This window comes from Ambystoma mexicanum, chromosome 2q, assembly GCF_040938575.1.
Source record: "Ambystoma mexicanum isolate Mex_15411 chromosome 2q, UKY_AmexF1_1, whole genome shotgun sequence".
Taxonomy (NCBI): domain Eukaryota; kingdom Metazoa; phylum Chordata; class Amphibia; order Caudata; family Ambystomatidae; genus Ambystoma; species Ambystoma mexicanum.
Window position 1 is genome coordinate 1,391,192,956 of NC_090924.1, and position 22,080 is coordinate 1,391,215,035.

The 22,080-nt window shown below is 50.9% G+C and overlaps 1 protein-coding gene across 6 annotated transcripts in view; it reads right to left on the reverse strand.

Annotated features, from left to right (window-relative positions):
* The window catches only part of KAT2B (lysine acetyltransferase 2B), a 942,804-nt gene that overhangs the window by 141,267 nt on the left and 779,457 nt on the right, over positions 1-22,080 (reverse strand). For all 6 annotated transcript variants that reach the window (XM_069648872.1, XM_069648870.1, XM_069648875.1 and 3 more), the window contains exon 13: positions 13,185-13,328. In XM_069648872.1, coding sequence (XP_069504973.1) covers positions 13,185-13,328 — 144 coding nt within the window. The remainder of the gene's footprint in view (positions 1-13,184; positions 13,329-22,080) is intronic.

Consider the following 22,080-nt stretch of genomic DNA (forward strand, 5'->3'; position numbering starts at 1 on the left):
GCAACACCTCCATCACGTCTTCAGGGAGGTCCCAATCCTTATACCTCAACCTTACAGAAGCCAAGCGTGAAGGTTGAGGGATCCGACCTCTGGATGGAGAACCTGACCCCCCTCCCGTGAGAGCAGATCGTCTCGGTAGGGAAGACGACGTGGAGGGCAGATGGACAAGTCGAGAAGGACCGGGTACCACGTCCTCCGAGCCCACGCCGGAGCAATGAGGATCATCCGGGAACCGAACTTCCGTAACCTCCGCAGCACTTGCGGGATGACGGGGACTGGAGGAAACGCGTACAGCAGCGGGAATGACCACTCCACCACAAACGCGTCTCCTAAGGCTCCTTTTGGAGGAAATTCCCGCGAGCAAAACCTTTCGCACTTCCGGTTGACACTGGAGGCAAAGAGATCCACTTGAGGGGTCCCCCAAAGGGCGAAGATCTCCAGGAGAATCTCCTGAGCCAACTCCCACTCGTGAGAGATCGTGCTCTGCCTGCTCAGAGCGTCCGCCGTCACGTTTTCGTCTCCGGCCAGACGAACTGCCGAGATCGAAACTCCCTGCCGGATGGCCCAGAACTCGAGCTGCATCGCCTCCCTGCACAGAGGAAGTGACCCTGCCCCCCCCTTTTTGTTGAGGTAGTGCATGGCCACAGTGTTGTCCGTCATGATCAGGACAGCCTTTCCTCGCACAGTCGGCAGAAAAGCCTTCAGGGCTAGCCTGACGGCCCTCAGCTCCAACAGATTGATATGGAGTCTGGACTCCGACGGAGACCAACGACCGCTGACTGTCAGCCCGTTGGCATGAGCTCCCCATCCCGTGAGGGATGCATCCGTCACGATCGTCACCTCCGGCCAGGGTAGCCAAAATGGAGCCCCCTTCATCAAGTTGCCTTCGACGGCCCACCACAGAAGGTCCCGGGCGACCGAGGGCGGCACCTGAACCGGGTCCGACATCCTGCCGGAGGACTGCGACCATTGCGTCTTGAGTGCCCACTGCAAAGATCTCATCCGCAGGCGAGCCTCTGGCACCAGAAGAATGCAGGATGCCATGAGGCCGAGCAACCTCAAGAACTCGAACGCCGGGAGCGTCTGGGCATGCTGAAACTTGTGCACCATCTGCTGAATGTGAAGAGCCCTCACCTGGGGAGGAAACACTGCCCCAGGGAAGTGTCGAGCACTGCTCCGATGTACTGGAGCCTCTGTGTTGGCGTCAAATGGGACTTCTTTAAATTGAGGGAGAAGCCCAGCCTGTGAAGGGAGTGGCAGGCGACGGACAGATGATCCAGGACTTGCTCGGGAGAGCTCCCCCTGATCAACCAATCGTCCAGGTAGGGGTAGACGTGAATCCCCCCTTGCCTGAGATGCGCTGCCACCACCACCATGAGCTTGGTGAAAACCCTCGGGGCGGAGGTCAAACCGAACGGCAGGACCCGAAACTGAAAGTGCGAGTCGCCAACCGCGAACCTCAGGTACTTCTTGTGCATGGGATGGATCGGCACATGGAAGTAAGCATCCTTGAGGTCGAGTGACACCAACCAGTCCTGAAGCTGAAGGGCCTGGAGGACTTGAGAGAGAGTAACCATCTTGAACTTGTCCTTCCTGAGGAGTTTGTTCAAACCGCGCAAGTCCATGATGGGTCTCAATCCCCCGTCTTTCTTCGAAATCAAAAAATAAGGGGAATACCATCCCTTGTACCTCTCCGCTACAGGCACCAGTTCTATGGCGCCTTTCTCCAGCAGGGCTTGAATTTCCTGCGCAAGGAGCGGATCCGGACACTTCAAAGAGAGGTTCCCCGGCGGATTGTCGCGAGGCCTGTGCCGAAAGGGAAGACAGTAGCCGTGGGTTATGATCTCCAGAACCCACACATCTGAAGTAATGGCACGCCACTCTACAAGATGCTGCGCCAGCCTTCCCCCAACCGGCGAACCATGGAACATGGCCTCATGACTGAGTAGGAGCGGCTGCGGCGTTACCTGAGGGCAAAGAGGCAACTGCCCGAGCGGCCTTGGCACCACGGGTACCTTGTCGTCCACCTCTGGTACCCCTGCGTTGGCCCCTTTGACTGCCAGCTCCTCTCGCTTTACCAAAGGACGAGTAATAGCGAAAGGAGCCACCCCTCCACTGCTGTCCCCTAGGACGAAAAAGCGGAGGTTGGCGAACCGCAGCGCCCAACGACTTCGCTGCAGCTTTTGAGGTCTGCAACCTCTCAAGGCTCTCGTCAGCCTTGCTGCCAAAAAGATGTTCACCATCAAAGGGCATGTTGAGGAGCCGGGACTGCACATCAGGAGCAAACCCCGACTTCCGCAACCACGCAAACCTGCGTATCACGGTGCTCGCCGCCATGGACCTACTGACGCATTCAGCTAAGTCCAAACCCGACTGAACGGACTCACACATGGCATCCTTACCATCCTGGACCATAGCAAGGAAACCAACCCGTTCGTCCCCTTCGGGAATATGTTCAGCCGCTAACGCAACACAGTTCCACAGAGTGTGCGTGAAACGCGACAAGGCACAAACAGAGTTGGCCGCCTGAAGCGCCATACCACCAGAAGAAAACACCTTCTTCGCCCAGCCATCAAAACGTTTGTCGTCCCTATCAGGAGGGATGGTAGGGTACGACGCCTGCTTTGCCGGGGCCGTGGCCGCCTGCACCACCAAACTTTCCGGAGTGGGGTGCCTGGTCAAGTAGCAGGGGTCGCCACTGGCTTGACGGTATTTTCGCGACAAGGATCTGCCCACTGCCGGGAGACTCTCCGGAGCAGTCCAAGCCGCCGCCACCCTACGCTGTAAAGCCATATGGAACGGCAGTACCGGGTCAGTTGGGGGACCAACATCAAGGATGTCCGTCAGATCATCCTGCACAAACTCCCCTGGGGGAGCAGACCATCCCAGATACTCAGACACCCTAGCCATAAGGCGCCGGTATGAGGAATCGGCATGGGAGCCAGGCTCAGGCCGACCAAATTCCACCTCCGGAGAGGTGTCCAGTCCACTGGCATCATGCAGCGACTGCCTCAAATCGTCAAATTGACTATGGCCCGAGACAATGTCATCCGGCACCTGACTAGGAACCAGGCCATCCGAATCCTCATCCGCCTCTGAAATATAATCCAAGTGGTGGAAAGGCACCCGAGAGTGCCTGCTCTTAACCAGAGCCTTCCTAGGGGGAACACCCGAGACACGGGGCACCTCCGACACGAAAGGCGTCGATGGCGTCGAGCGAATCGGCGCCGACGTCGAGAAAACCGGCAACGGCGCCGAGAGGATCGGCGTCGACGTCGAGGAAATCGGCGTCGACGTCAGATGCAGCGCCTCCAGTATCGGCGGCGTCGACACAGCCCTCGAAGCCGGAGCCCCGAGCGTGTCCCTCGACGACCCGACCGTCGACGGCTTCGACGACTTCCTCGGAGCCGGAGCCTCGAGAAAGCCTGTCGACGCCCTCGACGCCTCAGACGTCGATGTCTTCCTCGAAGACATCACAGGTGCACACGGTCTCGATCGCGTCGAGGACCGGGACCTGGAACGGGTACGGCGAGAACGAGCCCCCTTGTCCGAACGGGACCTCTCCCGTGACTCGCGCCGACCACTCTTGCGAGCGGTGGCTCTCGACCTCTCACGGCCGACCCCACTCGGGGGCGCGGACGGTTGAGTACCCTGCGACTCAAGAATCGCCAACATCTTCTTCCCGAAGGAAGCCCATTCCTCCGGCGTCGCACGGCTGGTGGGGTAACCGACGTGCCGGGCAGAGTCCTCTGAAGAGGACCTGGAAGGCGACCGATGTCGGCGCTTCCGAGAATGCCTCGAAGAGGCTGAGGAGTGGCGAGACCGACTCCTAGAAGAAGACCGACGAGACTTCCGACGATGACGCGGAGAGCCACCCCTCGAATCATCCGTCGAAAGCCCTGCCGACTTCGACTTCCGGGGCTTGGACACCCGACCTACCGACAATTTCTTCTTACGTTCGCGTAAGGCCTTGGACGTGAGCGACAGGCAGTCGACACAGTCATCCGTGTCGTGGGCCTCCCCGAGGCACCAGAGGCAGGCATCGTGCGAGTCAGTCACCGACATCTTGGACCCACACTCCCCGCACTTCTTGAAGCCCGGACGCGGGGTTGAAGACGAAGTGGAAGACATCGTCGAAGGAATATTCACAAACGAACAGGTTCGAAGAACCAGAAAGAACTGAACTCCAATGAGTCGAGGCTAGAACCGAGAAACACGAAGCAACACGTTCGCGGAAAAAACGGAACTGAGGCTACTGGCGTCGTGCGTCCTACTTATCACATCGGATGACGTCGGACGTCGGAGGAGGTCCTCGACGGCGGCGCATCGACGTCATCGACGCAGGACGCAGACGCCGAAAAAGTTTCCGAAGCAGCACAGCTGTGGTGATTACATGTCATAGATATGGAATACGTCGGAGGACCCAATCCCCTCGAACTGCTGTATATGGCAACTCCAGTCAGAGCACGCCGGTATGGTGAGGGGAATAGGGCGGGTCGCACCCTGGCCAACCTGTTGAAGGCCGAGAGACACCATACAATGATCTCTAGCGTAATAGCGGGGGACGGCACGATAACCAGAAGTGGGGAGGGCATAAATAGAGAATTCACCCATTTCTACACAGAACTGTATGCCAATCATGACAAGAAAACACCCACTGATATCAGAGAATATTTAGAAAACATTACGGTCCCGACATTGCCAACAGAGCATAGACTGCTGCTTGACCAGCCCCTAATGGTCGAGGAGATAAAGGAAACGATAAAAATCACTAGCTAACGGAAAGGCACCCCGCTCTGATGGACTGGGAGCCGAGTTATACAAGGAGCTCAATGAAGAGCTGGCCCCGGTACTACTGTCCGTGTGGGAGGAGGCCATGGAGTTGGGGACACTTCCGGCATCCATGAGGGAGGCCATAATAACAGTGCTCCTCAAGCCCAGGCGCCCGCCGAATGAGATGTCCTCGTACCGGCCCCTATCCCTTATAAACTGTGACGCAAAAATATTGGCAAAGATCCTGGCCACGAGACTCCTACCCAATATGCCCGAGCTGGTGCATCCGGACCAATGCGGATTCATCCCCACCAGGTCGACGGCACTAAATCTCCGTAGGTTGTTTTGTATTATGCCCCAGATTAAGCCAGAAGCCCAGGCGGTGCCCGTATCTCCAGATGCCGAAAAGGCGTTTGATTCGGTGTCATGGACATACTTGTTCATGGTGCTTGAGAAATTTGGACTAGGTTCTTACTTCCTAAACTGCGTTAAGTTATTATATACTAAGCCGGGAGCTAGGGTATTGACTAATCGCACCATGTCTGAATGGTTTGCTCTGGGAAGGGGTACAAGACAGGGGTGCCCGTTCTCCCCCATACTGTTTGTCCTTACAATATAACCAGTTGCAGCAGCAATTAGGGAACACCAGGGACAGAGGGGTATAAAGATGTCGGGCCTGACCCAATCTATATCACTATACGCAGATGACACTCTGTCATACGCTCGAGAGCCAGACATGCACCTGGGGCCAGTAATGGAAACCGTGCATGAGTTTGCAGAATACTCAGGATACAAAACCAACCGCTCCAAATCTGAAATCTTCCCCCTAATCCCTGCCACTAGATGTCCAAACAACACACACGGCTTACAATGGTCCCCTATTAAGATAAGATACCTGGGTGTTATTGTGTCGGGAGACAAAGCATCCCTATTCTCGAACAATCATGACGCCTTATTAAATACAATTTCTACTAAACTCCGCTTCTGTGCCAAACTTCCCATTTCACTTGTCGGCCGGGTCGCTATACTGAAAATGGTTATCCTACCCAAGCTACTATATATATTCACTAATATCCCGATTTGGCCTGGAGGGCGGTTCTTTGATACTCTTAGATCCATGGCCGTAGAGTTTATCTGGTGCGGGGGGGCTGGGGGGGCCAGAATGAAATGGGAAAAAATGGTGGAACCCTATAACAAAGGTGGCATAGCAGCTCCAGACTTTGAATTATATTACCTGGCGGCAGAGGCCCAGTTTGTCAAACACTGGTATGATGAGCAGGATACCTCACCCCACATCTGTTTAGAGAAACACGCAGCATGCCCGACTGACTTAAGGTCAGTCATCTTTAAAGAAAAACACAAGGATGAATGTCCATTTGATCCAGTCAGTACGACAGTGCATGCATGGTCCAAGATCTACCATAGGCTCGGGTTGGAGACACCATATTACTCGGAGGCCCCGTTCTGGAACTTCCCCGGTATAGCACCCACATACCATTCAGATGTGCAAAACACATGGAACCCAGAGGGAGAATTTAAAATCAAGGACATATTCCCCAATGGCAAATTTATAACATTAGAAGAGTTCAAAACAGGGATGGGGAGAGACCAGTTGATGGTATTACAATATCACAGAATGAAAATGGCATTTAAGGCTAGATGGCCACTGTGCCCAGACGAGCCCCCACCACACAGGTGCCTGGTGGCTCTGTCCACCCAGTCGGGAACCAGTGTCTCTGGACTTTACACGGCTGTACAGGCCAACACCCCAATGGTAAACATGATAAAGACCTCCTGGGAAACAGATCTGGGTACTACCATAACAGACAGATCCTGGGAGAGATACTGTGAACTGACCAAGAAGGAATCCATGAACACGGGCCTTTGGCTAATCCAGTTTAAGGTGTTCAACACGTTACACTATACCGCCCAAAAAATTGCGAAATTCACAAAAAACAGTCCCGACAGGTGTCAGAAATGCGGGGCTGGTCAGGCTGACTCGTTCCACATGTACTGGAGCTGCCCACACATACGTGTATTCTGGGAGGAGGTGGCGAAAATCCTGGAAGAAGTCATGCAGATACCGGCAGACCTCACACCACAAAAATACCTGTTCGGGTATATAGGAAAGCGATCTGAAGTAATCAGAAGACTCTTTAACACTGCATGCGCGGTGGCCAAAAAGTGCATTCTGCAAAAGTGGAAGAGTGCACAGGCACCACAAGTGAAACATTTTCTTAAGGAGCTGATGTATGTTAATGAATGCGAGGAACACTATGTAATGTCACTCCCAAACTCATGCAAACCAAAGGACATCTGGTCCGTTCAGAGCATAACTATGCGAAATGGACTCGACCAGTGGTAGCCCGGCGGGGCCCAGCAATAAGGCTACTCTGTAATACCGCATAATATGTTATGTAATTGAATTGAACGTCCCTGATATCGATATGTATGGAATGTCGTTTTGCTGCAATGTTGTGTACCACAATCATTAAATAAAGTTTTTAAAAAAATATATAAAAACCTTGAGTCAGTGTTTGCTTGAGTCACAGTAATTGTAGTCCTTTGTGTAATCTCTACTACTGCTCATTTGCTCTTGAGATAAGTCTGACTGCTCAGTCACTGCTACCACTCTTTCTGTGTAGTACGGGCTTGAACCAAAGGTGAACTTGTATTACCACTTGTAGTCTTAACTCTGTGCAGTGGTCCCTAAGGGCACTGCATAGGATTCTGCCTAACAATGCCGCAGCGATCACAGAGGAGTGTGGCTGAGGATGGGTCGAGAGCAAGAGTTTATCCCCCTCCATCTGCCTGTACTTGGCGTACAGGGGTCGATTGACCGCCTGGACCGAGTGGGGCTTAAGCCAACCCCTTCTTGGCCAGGGAGACTACATCAGTTTGCAGTGGAATCCCAGTGTTGGCAGAGGAGCATCTTGTGAGGACTTCAGCCAGAACCCCCTCTGCTGGATGTTCGGCCTCGGGATGGGGGAGGCCCAGGTACTCCGCCAGGCCAGCAAGACGTTCATGGAAGGCCCTGGCTGAGGATGGCGTGTCCAGATCCTCCTCTTTGTCCATATCCTGTGGATCTGGAGGATCTTGTGGAGGAGGAGGGGTAGATGGCGCCGGAGGCTGGGGTAGAGGGGCCGCAGTCAGAGGCTGAGGAGGCGGAATCAGCTGTGGTGCCGTAGAAGTCGGCTGCACTGGTGCCTGGCGGCCCGATGAATGCGTCTATGGTGCCTCTAGCATGGCGGGGAGGACTTCCCTGACTGCGTCTTTGATGATAACCCCCATCTGAGGAGACCTTATGAGGCTGAGAAACTTCTCGAAGAGAACCTCCTAACTGGCCAAAGAGGTGGCAGGGGGTACCGATGGGATAGTTGGAGGCTGTTGGAGCCACTGCGTACCCTGTCCATATGGGCGCAAAGGGGCCGGCGTCGTCCAAGACTCTTGCGTGTGGATAACGAGGCCTACCCTGCTCCTCAGGCCTCGGCCCGGTAGGTGTAATATCCTTGACCCGGAGGTCGGTAGAGCTGCATTTAGGTGCCCCCTCAGAGATATTGCCGGTTTTAGGGCGTAGCCCATTGGACGTATTGCCGGTATTAGGGCATAGCCCCTCGGCCATGGTGCCGGTAAAAGGGCATAGACCCTTGGGTGTAGACCCGGTACAAGAGCCTTCCGGTCCCTCGACACTGTGCCCAGGAGGATCCGAGGACACCTCAACCCTAAGGTCGGTAGCTGTGGCAGCCTCGGGGCGCATGCCGGTAGAAGGACCTGTCCGGTCCCTCCAGTGCGACAGAGTCCCTGGGAAGGAGTCTCCCTTGCGTGGTGCGCTGTAAAATATTGGCCCTACCTTGGGCCTGGTTCGATGCTTCATGAAGTTCTTGAGATTCTCTGGAGGTGACCTCTGGAAAGCTCCCTCCACCTGGCGAGTCTGTTCTTCAGCGCTTTCGAGGACAGCGAGTCACACGCCGAATATGACTGCCAACCGTGATCATGGCCAAGGCAAAGTAGGCAGAGGGCATGGGGGTCTGAAATCGGGAAGAGCCTATTGCAGGATGGACACCTGCTTGGAATTACATGGCCGAAGCCAAACCCAGAAGCGCTTGTGAATTCGGCCCATTCCTGTCGACAGGGAAAAGGGGACTGAGGTGTGGCACCGGAGGGTGGAGTCAGGGCAGCTCATGCTCCCTGGGCCGCGCTCCAGCACGCCTCTAAAATTAAAGGGGAAGAATGTTTTTCTGGTGAAAAAGGTTCTGTCTCCCGTCCCTTGGAAGGGACGTCCATACAGTATGGAGGAAAGGGGACGGGACGTAAGAGTATGTTTAAGCTTGAATTTAGTTCTTTATCAGTTGTTGCCTTTCCAGCCTGGAAGGAGGAAGTGCTGGGGGTCTGTTAACAGCCAACTTTCAATAAACACAGTAAACCTGTTAGCAGATGGTGTGGAAATCTGTTCTTAAATTGGCGACGAGGATGGCTGAGGTAAAGCAGACCGCCGGCACTCAAATGCAGCAAAGCCGCTCCGCTGTAATGCAAGCGTAGCGGCGGTCAATGAGGGACAAGAAGAAGAAGCGCTCAGCAAAATCAGGCACTCACAGTGGCCAACGTGGGACAAATTCAGAGAAATATGCTGTAATAAAAAGCCTCACAACCTCCCAAATGTATGTCCCTACCTGACCATTGCAGCGGTGGTCACAGCTGCACTTGCATCCATCCCAGAAAGCGAGGCCAAGGATTTCCGGATGGTTCACGGGACGTGACTTTGGAAGAGGACTGATCTGGAGGAGAGAGGGACCGGCGCATAGGTAACACGCTTGCGCATCGCAACCAATAACGTCCCTGACCGCAAATCCGAATTCAACATTCAAGGCATACATGTTGCGCATGCACGCGGTATTGCCTGATGTTCTAATAGCAGACATTAGGCTATTGGGCATGCGCAAACTCACCGTCTATGATTATATACAATAAAAGTCAATCCTTTCCCTCAAAGGATTCGCACATTGCGCCAGCATATGCAAGCAATAGAAGATTAAGGAACTTAAAGGCATAAAGCAAAACTACAAATCTGATGCAGTGAATAAAAAAAGAAGTTACTAATATAAGCAAATCTTTCAGCTTCACCACATGACTTTAAAGAGCAAAGTTGCACATTATAGAAAGCAAGCATACACTTACTGTGGAAAATAAAAAGGAGACTCCACCAATCAAGTGGAGGACAAGTGTGGAACAAGAATCGGATTGCCATTGTAAGAAGAGGTTGTGTGGGATAAGTGAGGGAGATGTGTTATAATGTTGCTTATGTATATAATTGAAAGTATAGATGACCAGTGATGTAGCTAAGGTTCTAGGTGGAATGTCAGCACCTGATGTAGTGTGATGTAATGTAGAATATTTAAGCTTGAATGTATCAGTTGTTGCCTTTCCAGCCGGAAGGGAGCAAGTGCTAGGGGTCTGTTAACAGCCAACTTTCAATAAACACAGTAAATCTGTTAGCAGATGGTGCGGACATCCGTTCTTACAATTATATAGTCAGACCCTCCAGTTTATAGCATTTAATTTCAGCTTGAAACAGTGTAAAATACCTTCACTATGAAGAGTAAAGTGTGTGATGTTGAAATAGCAGATGGCCGACAGAAGAAGCTGAGCTGCATAGAAGCATGGCTTAGAGGAAACTAACATATTACGCAACCCACAGTAGTGAGGTAGCGAAATGGCAATTAGTGGGTTACGATTTATCTTATAAGAAAATGTTAGGTCAATTGAAAGGACAAAAGAAATGCAAGAGATATTAAGAAACACATTTAGCAGTACCAATCATGTAAAGGTAGTTTGTGTTTTTTTAAGCAATTTTGTACAGCAAATTACTGCACACAGAACAAAGTGAGCAATGATATTATATATGTATGTGTTTGATGGATTTATTTTTTCTAATCCGAATAAACATGTTGAAATGAAAAAATAAATCCCAAAAACCTATTACTGCAGCAACATCTGCCTCCCCATACTATTGTACCCAAGTACTGTACGCCCTTGTTGCTTCACAGCCATATCTGCACTATAATAAAACAGCTCATGCATACATAAACGGGTGGGATTGGTTGATTGTACCTAGAGGTGCCAATCTGGAAAACCAAGATTAAGGTCTGGAGACCAGAACAGTTAAACATTAAGGCCCTGATTCATGGGAATTTTTGCGTGGAAAATCGGGGATTTGCGAGTCAATCTGCACGCTGATCCTCGTTCGGCGATTCATGGAACCAAATGCTTGGGACATTTTCGGGACTTCTATGGATTCCGCGCAGGCCTGGCATGTCTCTGCGAGTGGACGTGCGCCTTGCGCGAATCTCCAGCCAGAGTGTCAGCCGGGCCTACGCAGCAACCCAGATAGGAGGCGGAACATGCAAAATGAGGAAAAACACGTAAACATGCGGGCGTGGTGAGGGACGGTCCAAGGCCAAGCAATCGCACGGCCATACCAACGCAAATACAACTGTATTCATGGATTTTAACTCAGTAAGTCATGTCGCAAAAATCACACGCAAACCCCAGGACCCATACACCACATGATAGCAGTTGCAAAGTCCAAAGGGCGATAGGAAACAACGAGCTTGCAAAACGCAGATCATACGGGTGACGGTACGTACAATCGCAGGGGTGAAACTGAGTTGCGAGAACTTGTAACTTGCATGCCCTCTGTAAGTTACGATCAGCTCCACTCAACTTACGTGCCCTCTGTAGGTTATGATCAGCACCTCGTAACCTGGGTTCACGCAAGATGAGTGGTGCTGGTCGTAACTTACAGAGGGCATGCAGGTTGAGTGATGCTGATCGTAAGTTGAGTGATGCTGATCGTAAGTTGAGTTGTGCTGATCGTAACTTGGGTGCACGCAAATTAATGAGTGATTGCATGCAGTTTTCAGGGGTGCTGGTTGGTCGGGTAAAGGTAGGTGCAAAGGTTGTTGTGTGGTTTGCGTGGGGGCGTGTTGTGGACGCTACAGCTGCAACTTGCGTATACAGTTACTTTGCGTGAACAATCCCATGAATACGCATAGCATGCAGAAGCACTTCTGCGCAGACTCGTGCAGAGTCATTCTTGGAACACAGGATCTCAAAGATCGATGCGCCCTTTTCCAAGAATTGGGTCCTTAGCCTTGAACAGTAGTTGCAACATTAGAAACTTGCAAATAAATAAATGGAAATGTAGGTTTGGGAAGTGTGGCAACACTGGAAACAAGAAGGGGAAGCCCCCTTTTTAAGTGAACATCTAGAGGACATGTTTATAAAATGATTAATGGCTTGGTTTAATTAATAGTTCAAAATAACTTTCACAAGATATACACACTCTGTCTCGTCTAGTTTAGACTGTCTAGTCCGTCGTAGTGAATGCGCCGAGGAATATGGCAGGAATGCCAGATGAGGTAAAGTGGTTTATGAATGGATGGTTTATGAAAGAGTTGTACCTATTGTTACACATATTTCACAGACAGTCTGGATTTGATGCAATGTTCAAAGTCCTTTACATTGGTAAAAAATGGCAAACATTTGATAGGTTCATTTTAAAAGATGCTTAAGAGTTTTTGAAATGTGGGCTACAAAAATGTGTTGCTGCTGTTCAAGTTTGTCAGTAAAGAAGAAACTCATCTATCACCATTTGATAAACATAAAAAAAACAGCTATGGGTCGTCCTGCCCTTTGTTCTGGGAGATCTTAAAGTTATTGTTACGAAGGGCCTCTAACTACTATCTTGATTACTGTAACTACCAGTATGCCCGGATCACGCCAGCCTGCCTTAAAACAGCCCAAAAGGTGGCAGTGAGAATAGTTCTTAATATTCTAAAACATTTTTCGGGAAGCCCAAAGATCTCTCCACTCGCTGGATGTTAAATATAAGATCTTATGCTTCATAATAGATCAATCAATCAGCATCTTTGTTGAACCGCACTATTCACCTGATCAATAAAACCCTGGGATACTACCCTGCCAGAAGTTTGAGATCTGCCTAAGCCACACTGCTCGCAGTACGCAGTATGGGGCCCATGTTTGCTGCTAATACCGTCAATTATTACCTCAGTCCAGCTGGAACCCAGCCATCTGCGATTAAGATACATGTCTAAAACCAATCTCTTTAATGGTCATGATAGGTAAACTGTTCCCTACCTGATAGTGATGAACAGTGCCAAGAGGCGACTTACTTCGCAGTGCACGCTATACAACGGATCCCATTCGTTCACTTTAGTGTATAGGAGGGCAAAGTAGCATGCCTCATGAGAGGGGACTAAGGGGCTAAACTGTGCAACATGAATACCCCGGATGGTGACATTGGACAGACACTGTACACCTAGTGAACAAACAAAGAAAGGGAATGTTTTTGAGTTTGGAATGACCTTAACACAGTGTAAGATGTCACATACCTCTTTTTGCTTCTTGATGATAACAGTAAATTCAGTGTAGGGAATCCTGGCATTCAGCTCGCATCCCATTAAGGTGGCGCCTTCGTAGTCCTTGATGTAGCCAACGTATCTTACTTTCGGAACTTTGATGTCTTTGGAGAAACCCTACAAAGGATAACTAGTTTAAAACGCATTTAGGCAGTATCCAACATATCTCACCCGGCTGATCATGGGGCAGAGATGATATCATTAATAACATATATACAAGTCCCCAGCAGAGCCAGCTCAATTCCTCATACACTAAATAGATGTAATATACTATAAACTGAACTCCCTGTGATGGAAGGTTATTTCACACTTAACATCCTAGGTTTGAAGGCAAGTTGCTCTTGAACTTATAAGTTTCTTGCTGCAAAACAGCAGGTCAAGGGTCTGCAACCAGAGGCTCTCTGTGTATTTTGGCCTAGGACACCCACGACCCCTATATGTGGACTATGTTGGGTAAGGCTCATATGAGTGGTTGTCCAAAACACTTGTAGAGCCAAATATTGCAGCCCGCTGCATCAGTAGCTATCTAAAGGGCACTGGGGGCATTTTAATTGGTGGTAAAGCCAATACCTTTAAGAAGGTGAGAGGGGAGGCACAGGCGTGCATAGCACTAAGGAGGTCTTGTTTATGAAGCATATAAAGGGTTCTAATGAGTTTGCAGCAACTATTACTTAGAGAGCACAGCAGCCTCCAGAGCGATTTAAGGGACCTACAAATAAAGAGCACAAATACCTCCAGACAGAAAAGCAAAATCTTGCCTTTCTGGACAGTAATTTGATTGGTGATAAAGTGACTGTGGTGTAAAGAAATTGGAGTGGTATAACATGTGAACACATATTATGTATGGAGAATTACAACCCAGAAACCTCATATTTTTACATAGCGATCCTAGAAAATATGTGGAGGTTGAGGAAAAAGAGTGACAACAATGAAAGTCAATTCCACCCGGAAGATTGCTCAACTTTCAAGAAACTTTCTCCAAAGATGCCTTCTTCATATTCTAGGTTCAGATTTAAGGAAAGCCACAGGACTATTCCGAAACCAGCTAAAAGTCTAACACCTTCTTTCATTGATTACCATCAACTAGAGGATTGCTTGAGCTGCCCATCACTATGGAAACACCAATAAACTAATACATACCTTGGTTGGCAGATGGGTGGATGCAACTACATCGTTATTCTAAAATACACAGGGCGAAATAGCTGTTCAGGTGAGCAAACAGCATGCCATCAGCCAGCTGAGAGTAACCACTGCACCTAAATAGTTCACCTAATTTACCAGCTTCAATCATGCAAGGATATACAAAGGGGGACGATCCAAAAGCTTTCTCCATAAGATTGGAAAGAGTTGCATGGATGAAAGATGAAGCCCAGCCCATAACTGGGACATGCAACTCACGTATAAGACCGTTAACCACAATAGTAACGCTGCTTATGGTGAGAGTAAGCAGGTTATCTTGAAATAGTTGGGTCTATCATCAGAGAATTTAAAATTGAAACATATTAGCTCATTAAACACGTAGGGAGATGTGTTTCCACCTTAAAGAGTTAACTACAAAAAAGTTCACCCAGCTCCCACCCTGCCAAGATGTGAAAAAGCATTCTTTTGGAACAATTCTTGGAGTCTTTTCCCTTGATTATCGAGAGGTGAGTTAGAGAGCACCAGCAGCCCGCAGTCATGTATCAACACCAGGCAGAAAAATAGATATACTACTTATAGATTTATTGAGGGTAACTAGAAAGTTGAGCCAAATAAATAAGGCATGTCACTAGCCTCTTCATCCGTTGTCTGCATGTTATGCCTGAAATAAGTGAAGACAGGGTGTAGACGGAATGAACTCCAGAATATCCACCAATAGGTTGGCCACTTGAACATCTCTACAAGTTGGCTCAGAGCACTTTCTCCACCGTCTTTTTATAAGGTCTTGACTTTAGTTCTCAACACCCTATTCACATCAACCTCCTTGACGAGTTGCAACGTTTTGTATCTAAAACGCGCATCCCACCCTGCGGTCTGGGAACTGTGTGTAGGCTGGCACAGACTACAAACAATCAGAGTCAGAATAATAAGAAGCAGGAATCTCTGGGCTTCAATAGAACAGGAACAGCATCCACATAGAAAATTAAGGAAAGTTGGTGGCCAGCTCTTTTTAAAGGTCAGCGTGCAGAACCCTGTTGTGGGCTGAAGACAGAGTAATCTCAAGTGCTGTATGTGTGTTCAGATACATACTGGCCATTCACATAGATCCACCGCAACCCAAACACAGAGAACCACAAGTATATACTTAATAAATGCAATCGCAACCCCCTGCACTGGGTCTGGTAGCTCTTAAGGGAGTTAAGAGTACAAAGAAAGTAGTGTCCCAAATGTGGTGGTGAACATAAAGGAGATACAGGAGGAGAGCGAGGTAGAGGTGTAATAGCGAGAGAGAAAGAAGAAAGGAACTGAAGTGGTGAAAGTGCAGAGGAAGCAACAAGGGGAGCAATAGAAAGGAGCAGAGGAGGTATAAAAAGAGGAGCAGTGGAGTGGAGGCTAAGACAAAAGCAAAGGTGTGAGAAAGGGGTGCAGAGGTGGTGAAAAGATAACAGAAGTGAGAGGAACTAAAAGAGAGTTTAAGAGGAAAAAAGGGCATAGGGAAGAGAGAAAAGACTTGGATGAGAGATGACAGAGCGCAGACCAAACAGTTGACAGTAGTGGTGGGGAAGAAGTGTAAAGAGGTGAAATTTCAAAACGGAGAAGGAACAGAAAAAGAGCGAGTAAGAGGTGGAGAGAGAAGCAGATGGCAAAGAGAGTGAAAAAGGGTACGTGGGATAAGAGTGAGTGAGAGACGGATGAGTTTAACTAGGATGGTGGAGAGGAGGAAGAAGCCAGGAGAGCGAGGAACTTATTTATATATTTGTATTTATATTGCGCATAGAACTGGCCCGTAGGCATAGTAGCGTAGACATAACATACATAACATAGAACAAGCAGAGTCATATGTACAGTCATCCAGTTTTGAATGAGGGAAAAAACTGTGCTGACAGCCTCAGTGGCCCTGATGTAATCTCCTGACAGTGGGATGAGACACTGAGTATCATCAGCATAGTTTGTGTATATCACCCCTTTAGCATTGAGTAGTTCAAACAGAGGTGTGATGAACATAATAAACAATACAGGTGACAAGCAAGACCCCTGTTGAACAACAACAGGAAGACCATTTACAAGGAGCCTTGAAATGACAGAGAGGATGGACAGGCCGAGAGTTCAGGTGAGGCCATAGGAGGGAAAAGAGGGAGCAAGCAGATGAGTAAAAGGAACAAGGAGGATGTAGAACAGGGGTGCTGAGAAGGATCGAGAGGAGAAAGGGAAGGCCTCTGCATCCTCGACTTAAGCCTACTCCTACAGTGGTGTAGAATGGTCTGGTGGCCATGGAGTCAACCAAGTCAGGCCCACACCCTGGGTTAACAGCAGTCATAGAGTCAGATGGCCGTACCCCATACAGACAACCAAAGGTACCAGGGGTGGTGGTGCCAGGTATTCCAGAATGCCAGGTGGACTAACATGACATCCTGACAAGGTCAGCCCAGCTAGAAAGACTCTCCTAGGTGCTAAGAAAGCAGTACAGGGCACTACAATCCCTAGAGCCTGTGATGCTCCAACCAGTTCAGTCATCATTGCATTAAAGGCTTCCTCAGAATTAACCACAAAATAACCATCATCCATGCATTCATTTCATCTCAAATATTGCAACAGAATCTACATCAGTCTTTCCAACACCGAAACTTGTAGGCTGTAGCCTGTCCACAATGCAGCTGCCTGCCTCACTGGAAAACGGAACCCTGCAGCCCTGATTTCCCTAAATACAAAACCTATGGCATCATCCATCATGAATAGCATGGCATGGCAAAGGCCCTTGTTTCATCCACAACAAAATAAAAGAAAAAAAACTACAAGCACTGACATCAGCAAGAAACAATGGCTCTGTAATGCTTTCTGACTTCACGTCAGCATTCTTGCAACTTCCTTCCTGCAAACATCAGCGACTTCGATGATCATCGTTCTTACAGGTAGGTTTTGGAAATCTGGTTGTTACCATCCATTGACTGAATCATTGGTTGAATTAGTTGGTCCCTCTACTGCACTAAGATAGCTAATGGTGGGATTCCAAGATGGCCGCGGTGCTTTGAACACCACGGCCGCCGAGCTCCGTCCCCCGAGACCCTGACTGTAGCCCATCGCTTCGGCGCTGCCCAACCCAGGTGACGGAACACGGTGGTGGAGCCCCCCTGGTAACGGAGGAGCTGCAATCTGACCTCCTTTTGAGTCTGCCCCTGTAGCACTTCGGGGGGCGCGGACTGGTCACTCGCCTGTGACCGTGAGGCAGCCCCAGCAGGAGTCGGCGATCTGCGACTGCCGCGGCGGTACCAAGCTGAGGACAGCCTTCAACCCGCGGGCGGTTGAAGATACTAGGTGAATTGCATCTCGGGAAAGTTTGGTGGACGCGGGTTGCAAGGCTTCTCCCTGCCCTCGCAGCTCATTGGGACCCATGTGGCCGCCAGCTCTGTACCAGTCTAGAGGGGCCGGGGACTCGGTCTGCGGCGATCTGCAACGCCGGCGGGAGGCACACCAGCTGGCACGGGAGGGGGCACTCAGAGGAGGCCTCGGAGAGAGGCTGGCCCTGCGGGGAGCTGCCCCCCTCTGTGTCAATTACGGTGGCAGCGTCTGCCTGGACTCGCACCGGCCCGCAGCGTGGGAGCTGGGGACGCTGTCGCCCCCCCCTGGGATCAGCACCACAGGTACGATCGCCACCTTGGTGGCGGTGGGAGGAGGGCGGGCCCTCCGCACCCAGGATGTATTATCACCCATATCCATGGAGGGCTGTGCAGTGGGATCTGGAAGCTCTCCCTTCACTCGTTTATCAATAAGTGGTTGCAGTCTTCTGTGGCCCCTTTCTCTGGGCCCCCACCATCCCTCGGACTTGAACTGGTTGGCACAGCAGACGGTGCAGCCCGGGAACAGAGGAGGTAGGCTTGTGGTCTCTTTTCTGCCTCCTGGCACTTTGGACGCCCCATTTGCTTTCTCCAAACTAGCACACTCAGCGGACCCCTGCCCAGCCGGATCTCGCCAGTGCCTGAGGGGGTGCGGTGGGGCGCTGGGGACTGTAGCGACCTTCAGACCCTTTCCCCCTCAGACTCGCATCCAGTCATACCTATCTGGCCCTGCAGAACCCCCGGACTTCCGGTTTTTGAACCACGCCATCCTGAGCATTTGACACTATGGGCCTCATTACGACCCAGGCGGTGATTAATGGACAATACCGGCATGGCGCAACTAACGTGTCCGTGCTGTCCAGAAACGGTTAAAAGCGGTACATTACGACCTCTCGGGCACGAGCATTGCGCCATGTCGGTAATGTAATCTGCGCCATGCCGGTAACGTCCCAAAAACGGCACCTATCGGCATTGTATGCCATGCAAGGTGCACTACCGCCACCCTACCCACCGATATTAGCGATCACCGCCAATAGCGGTGACCGCTATAAGCGGTGACCGTAAAGAAGCGGATCCGGAAGTTGCACCATCGCACCGGAACGGGAAAGAGCACGGCGGCCATCTTTAAAAACACAATCCATTGCCATCCTCCACAACCATTGCACATCTGACCCCGAGACCCGCCACAAACCTTCACCCACATCCACCCATCGTCAGAATGCCGAAAGTTGTTAAAGAAAAGTTGCGATCGGCTGCGGCAGGAGCGCTTCACTAGGGAAGAGCTCACCATGTTGGCGGAAATCCTACAGGAAAACGCGGACGTTGTATTCTCAACTGAAATGACCAGACCGGCAATAGCACGGAAGAAGGTCATATGGGACCTAGTCGCACAGCAGGTCAGTGCAGTTGGAACAACAGCCCGCACCACAAGACAGTGCCGGAAAAGGTGAGACGACCTCTGGCTCCGTGTAAGGAGTATACTGTCTGCCAACAGAAACCTGGGCATGGCAACTCGTGGAGGAGCAGACTCACCGATAAAATTGCAGTCGTGGGAGGAGATATGTGCCACAACCATTGGCATCAGGAGCATCGAGGGGGTCGGAGAAATGGGGAGAGGAGTCCCCACATCAGGTGACGCAGGTAGGTGCCTCAAAGTCCAGTTTCATGGGAAGCACAATGTTGCCTAATAGGGTTAACGCGACACATCAGCAGAAGACTGCCTACAGGCATTATTGACCTACACCCTGTACACATGCAGTATGCACACTCTCACTGTAGGCACCCACATTCCTGCATGCTTCTCCCACCCAAAAGGGAGACAACCTGTATGTCACTGCCTCCAATGTGCATCATCTAGTTATCAAAATGATGGCAGTCATCACAATGCCTGCTTGTCTGCTGACCCATCAATAACACTTTCCCTCCTTTGCTCCACCACAGGTTTCCATTCGGACCTTGGCGCGGAAGACACTGGCACCACACCTCCCAAGAAGGCCAGGCCTGAAGTGACACCACACCAACCCTCCACCTCTGCTGGACCAAACAAACCCCCACAGCAGCCAAAATCGACGGCCACAACACAGGCCAGGGCACCGATAAGCACCAAGGCAAGCAGCACGGTACCACCAGCAACAGACATCCAACAACTGGTGGCCACTGAAGGGACTGTGTCTGCAAGAAGCAGCACGATTGGGGAGACTGCTGCCATTGCAGCTTGCTCGGATAGTGATGTGGGGAATGATGATGATGTAGAATGTCCCCCCACTGCCCACCTTCATTCCCCCTACCTGTCCCCATGTAGCCTGCATGATCATGGCACACAGGGGCAATCCCCTGATGACTCCTGGCCAGCCACTCCACGCCCAGTGGAAGGTGTGGAGGAGGGGAGCAGCCCAATGAACACGCCACTGGTATTATCCAATGCCCAAAAAAACCAAGAGTCGCTGGACCAAATCTTAACACGCCAACACCAACTGTCCTCACTCCTAACTCAGCATGTGGCCGAATGTAGAGGTGCAAGTGCGGAAATGCTAAAATGTGCCGAGACTGTGAAGGCAGCCATTCAATCCTCCACCAAGGATATCTGTGCCGAACTTACCGCGGTGCGGCACATGCTCTCGGAGCTTGTACAGACAATGAGGGACATGCGTCCTAGTGAGCAGCCGAGTACTTCCTCCGCTACCAGTTCTGCCCCAAGCAGCCCCGTCCGCAGGTCGGCCAGGAACCTGCGGAGTACAGGCAGGGGTGCCCCGGGGGCCAGCAGAGGGGGCCGGCAGAGGGGGCTTCCAATAGAGGCCGCCCAGTGGAACAATCCCACATTAGGCACTTCATCACAGGCATCCACGTACTTTTGTGGGGAGTTGAGAGGGCAGGGGGGAGTGGGTGTGTTGGGGGGTTCAGAGGGGAGGGGGGAGTTGGGGTGTGTTGGGGGGTTGAGGGGGGAGGTGGGAGTGGGTGTGTTGGGGGTTGAGGGGGCAGGGGGGAGTGGGTGTGTTGGGGGGTTGAGGGGGCAGGGGGGAGTGGGTGTGTTGGGGGATTGAGGGTGGAGGGGGGAGTGGGTGTGTTAATTGAATTCACATTTACAATACAATTTTTGCTTCAGCACAAATCACATGTGTGGACATTGCTCATTGCGTATGTGTGCTTTATTGGTGAACAGTCCACAGTGTGCATATCCCAGACACACACAGTGCCCCATCTCCATGTGACACCCCCCATCCGTGTGTGCTAGAAACATTGGTTGATCAGAGTCCGACGCATGTCACGTCCCTCCTGTGCATCGCTGCCTCCCTGAGGTGCTGCCCCATCCCCACCCTCCTCATCCTCATCCGCAGGTGGTTGCAGTTCAGCGTCAGGGGGCAGGGGCACATTCCGTCTGATGCACATATTGTGTAGCATGACGCATGCCATGACGATCTTTGCCACCTTCTCATGGCGGTACAGGAGTGCCCCAACAGACCTGCTGAGGCAGCAAAACCATGCCTTCAATAGGCCAAAGGTCTGCTCAATCACCACACGGGTTCGTTTATGTGCAAGATTGAAGTCCTCCTCGTGCTGGGTCTGTGGGTTCTGGACTGGGGTAAGGAGCCACCTCTTCAGGGGATAGCCTGCATCACCTGTATGTGGGCAACAATGTATGTGTCAGTCATGACATCAAATCTCAAATCATGAGGTGCCACCATGGCATGCAAACATCTCTTACTTTGTACCACATTTACATGCACAAATGGAGTCACACTATGTGACCGGTATATGTGTATTCCTCTCATGGACTGTTTTGCATGCCATCAACCAGTGTATGCAGGGGGCCCAGTGCCTTGTGAGTGCCCATCCACTGTGGTAGTCCATGGCGTTTGTTTTGTTGACCTGGCAGGTGTCTAGTGATATCAATGCTTTCATCATGGCAACATTGCTGTCAGCCTCATGATGACCCCACTGAGCACTACTAATGTTGCTAGGCAATTCTTTGGGGCCTCGGTGTCTGTGTAGTGGTGTATTGATGTTTTTGTCCGTCATGTGCCTCCTTTGTGAGCAGTTATGGGGGACTGGCCTTTCAGTTGATGGTGTTTGGTGCCGTGTATTGGCTGAAGTCATTGCATATAGGTGCATTTTGTTGAGGTCGATGTGGTCCGATTCGGTACAGTGCACTTGCAGATGGTTGTGTCATGGTTGGGACACACCTTCATTCACATGGTAGGGCTGCTTACATCGGGCATTATGTGTTCAGGTGTCAGTTGACGTTTGGGCTGCTTTAGGGTATGAGCTGGCTCTATTGCCTCTGGTACTCGAGCCAGGTAAGGTATGCATCACTCACCCCCCCGCCCCCCTTCAGCCAGGTAAGGTATGCATCACTCCGCCCCCCCTTTCAGACAGGTAAAGTATGCATCTCCCCCCCC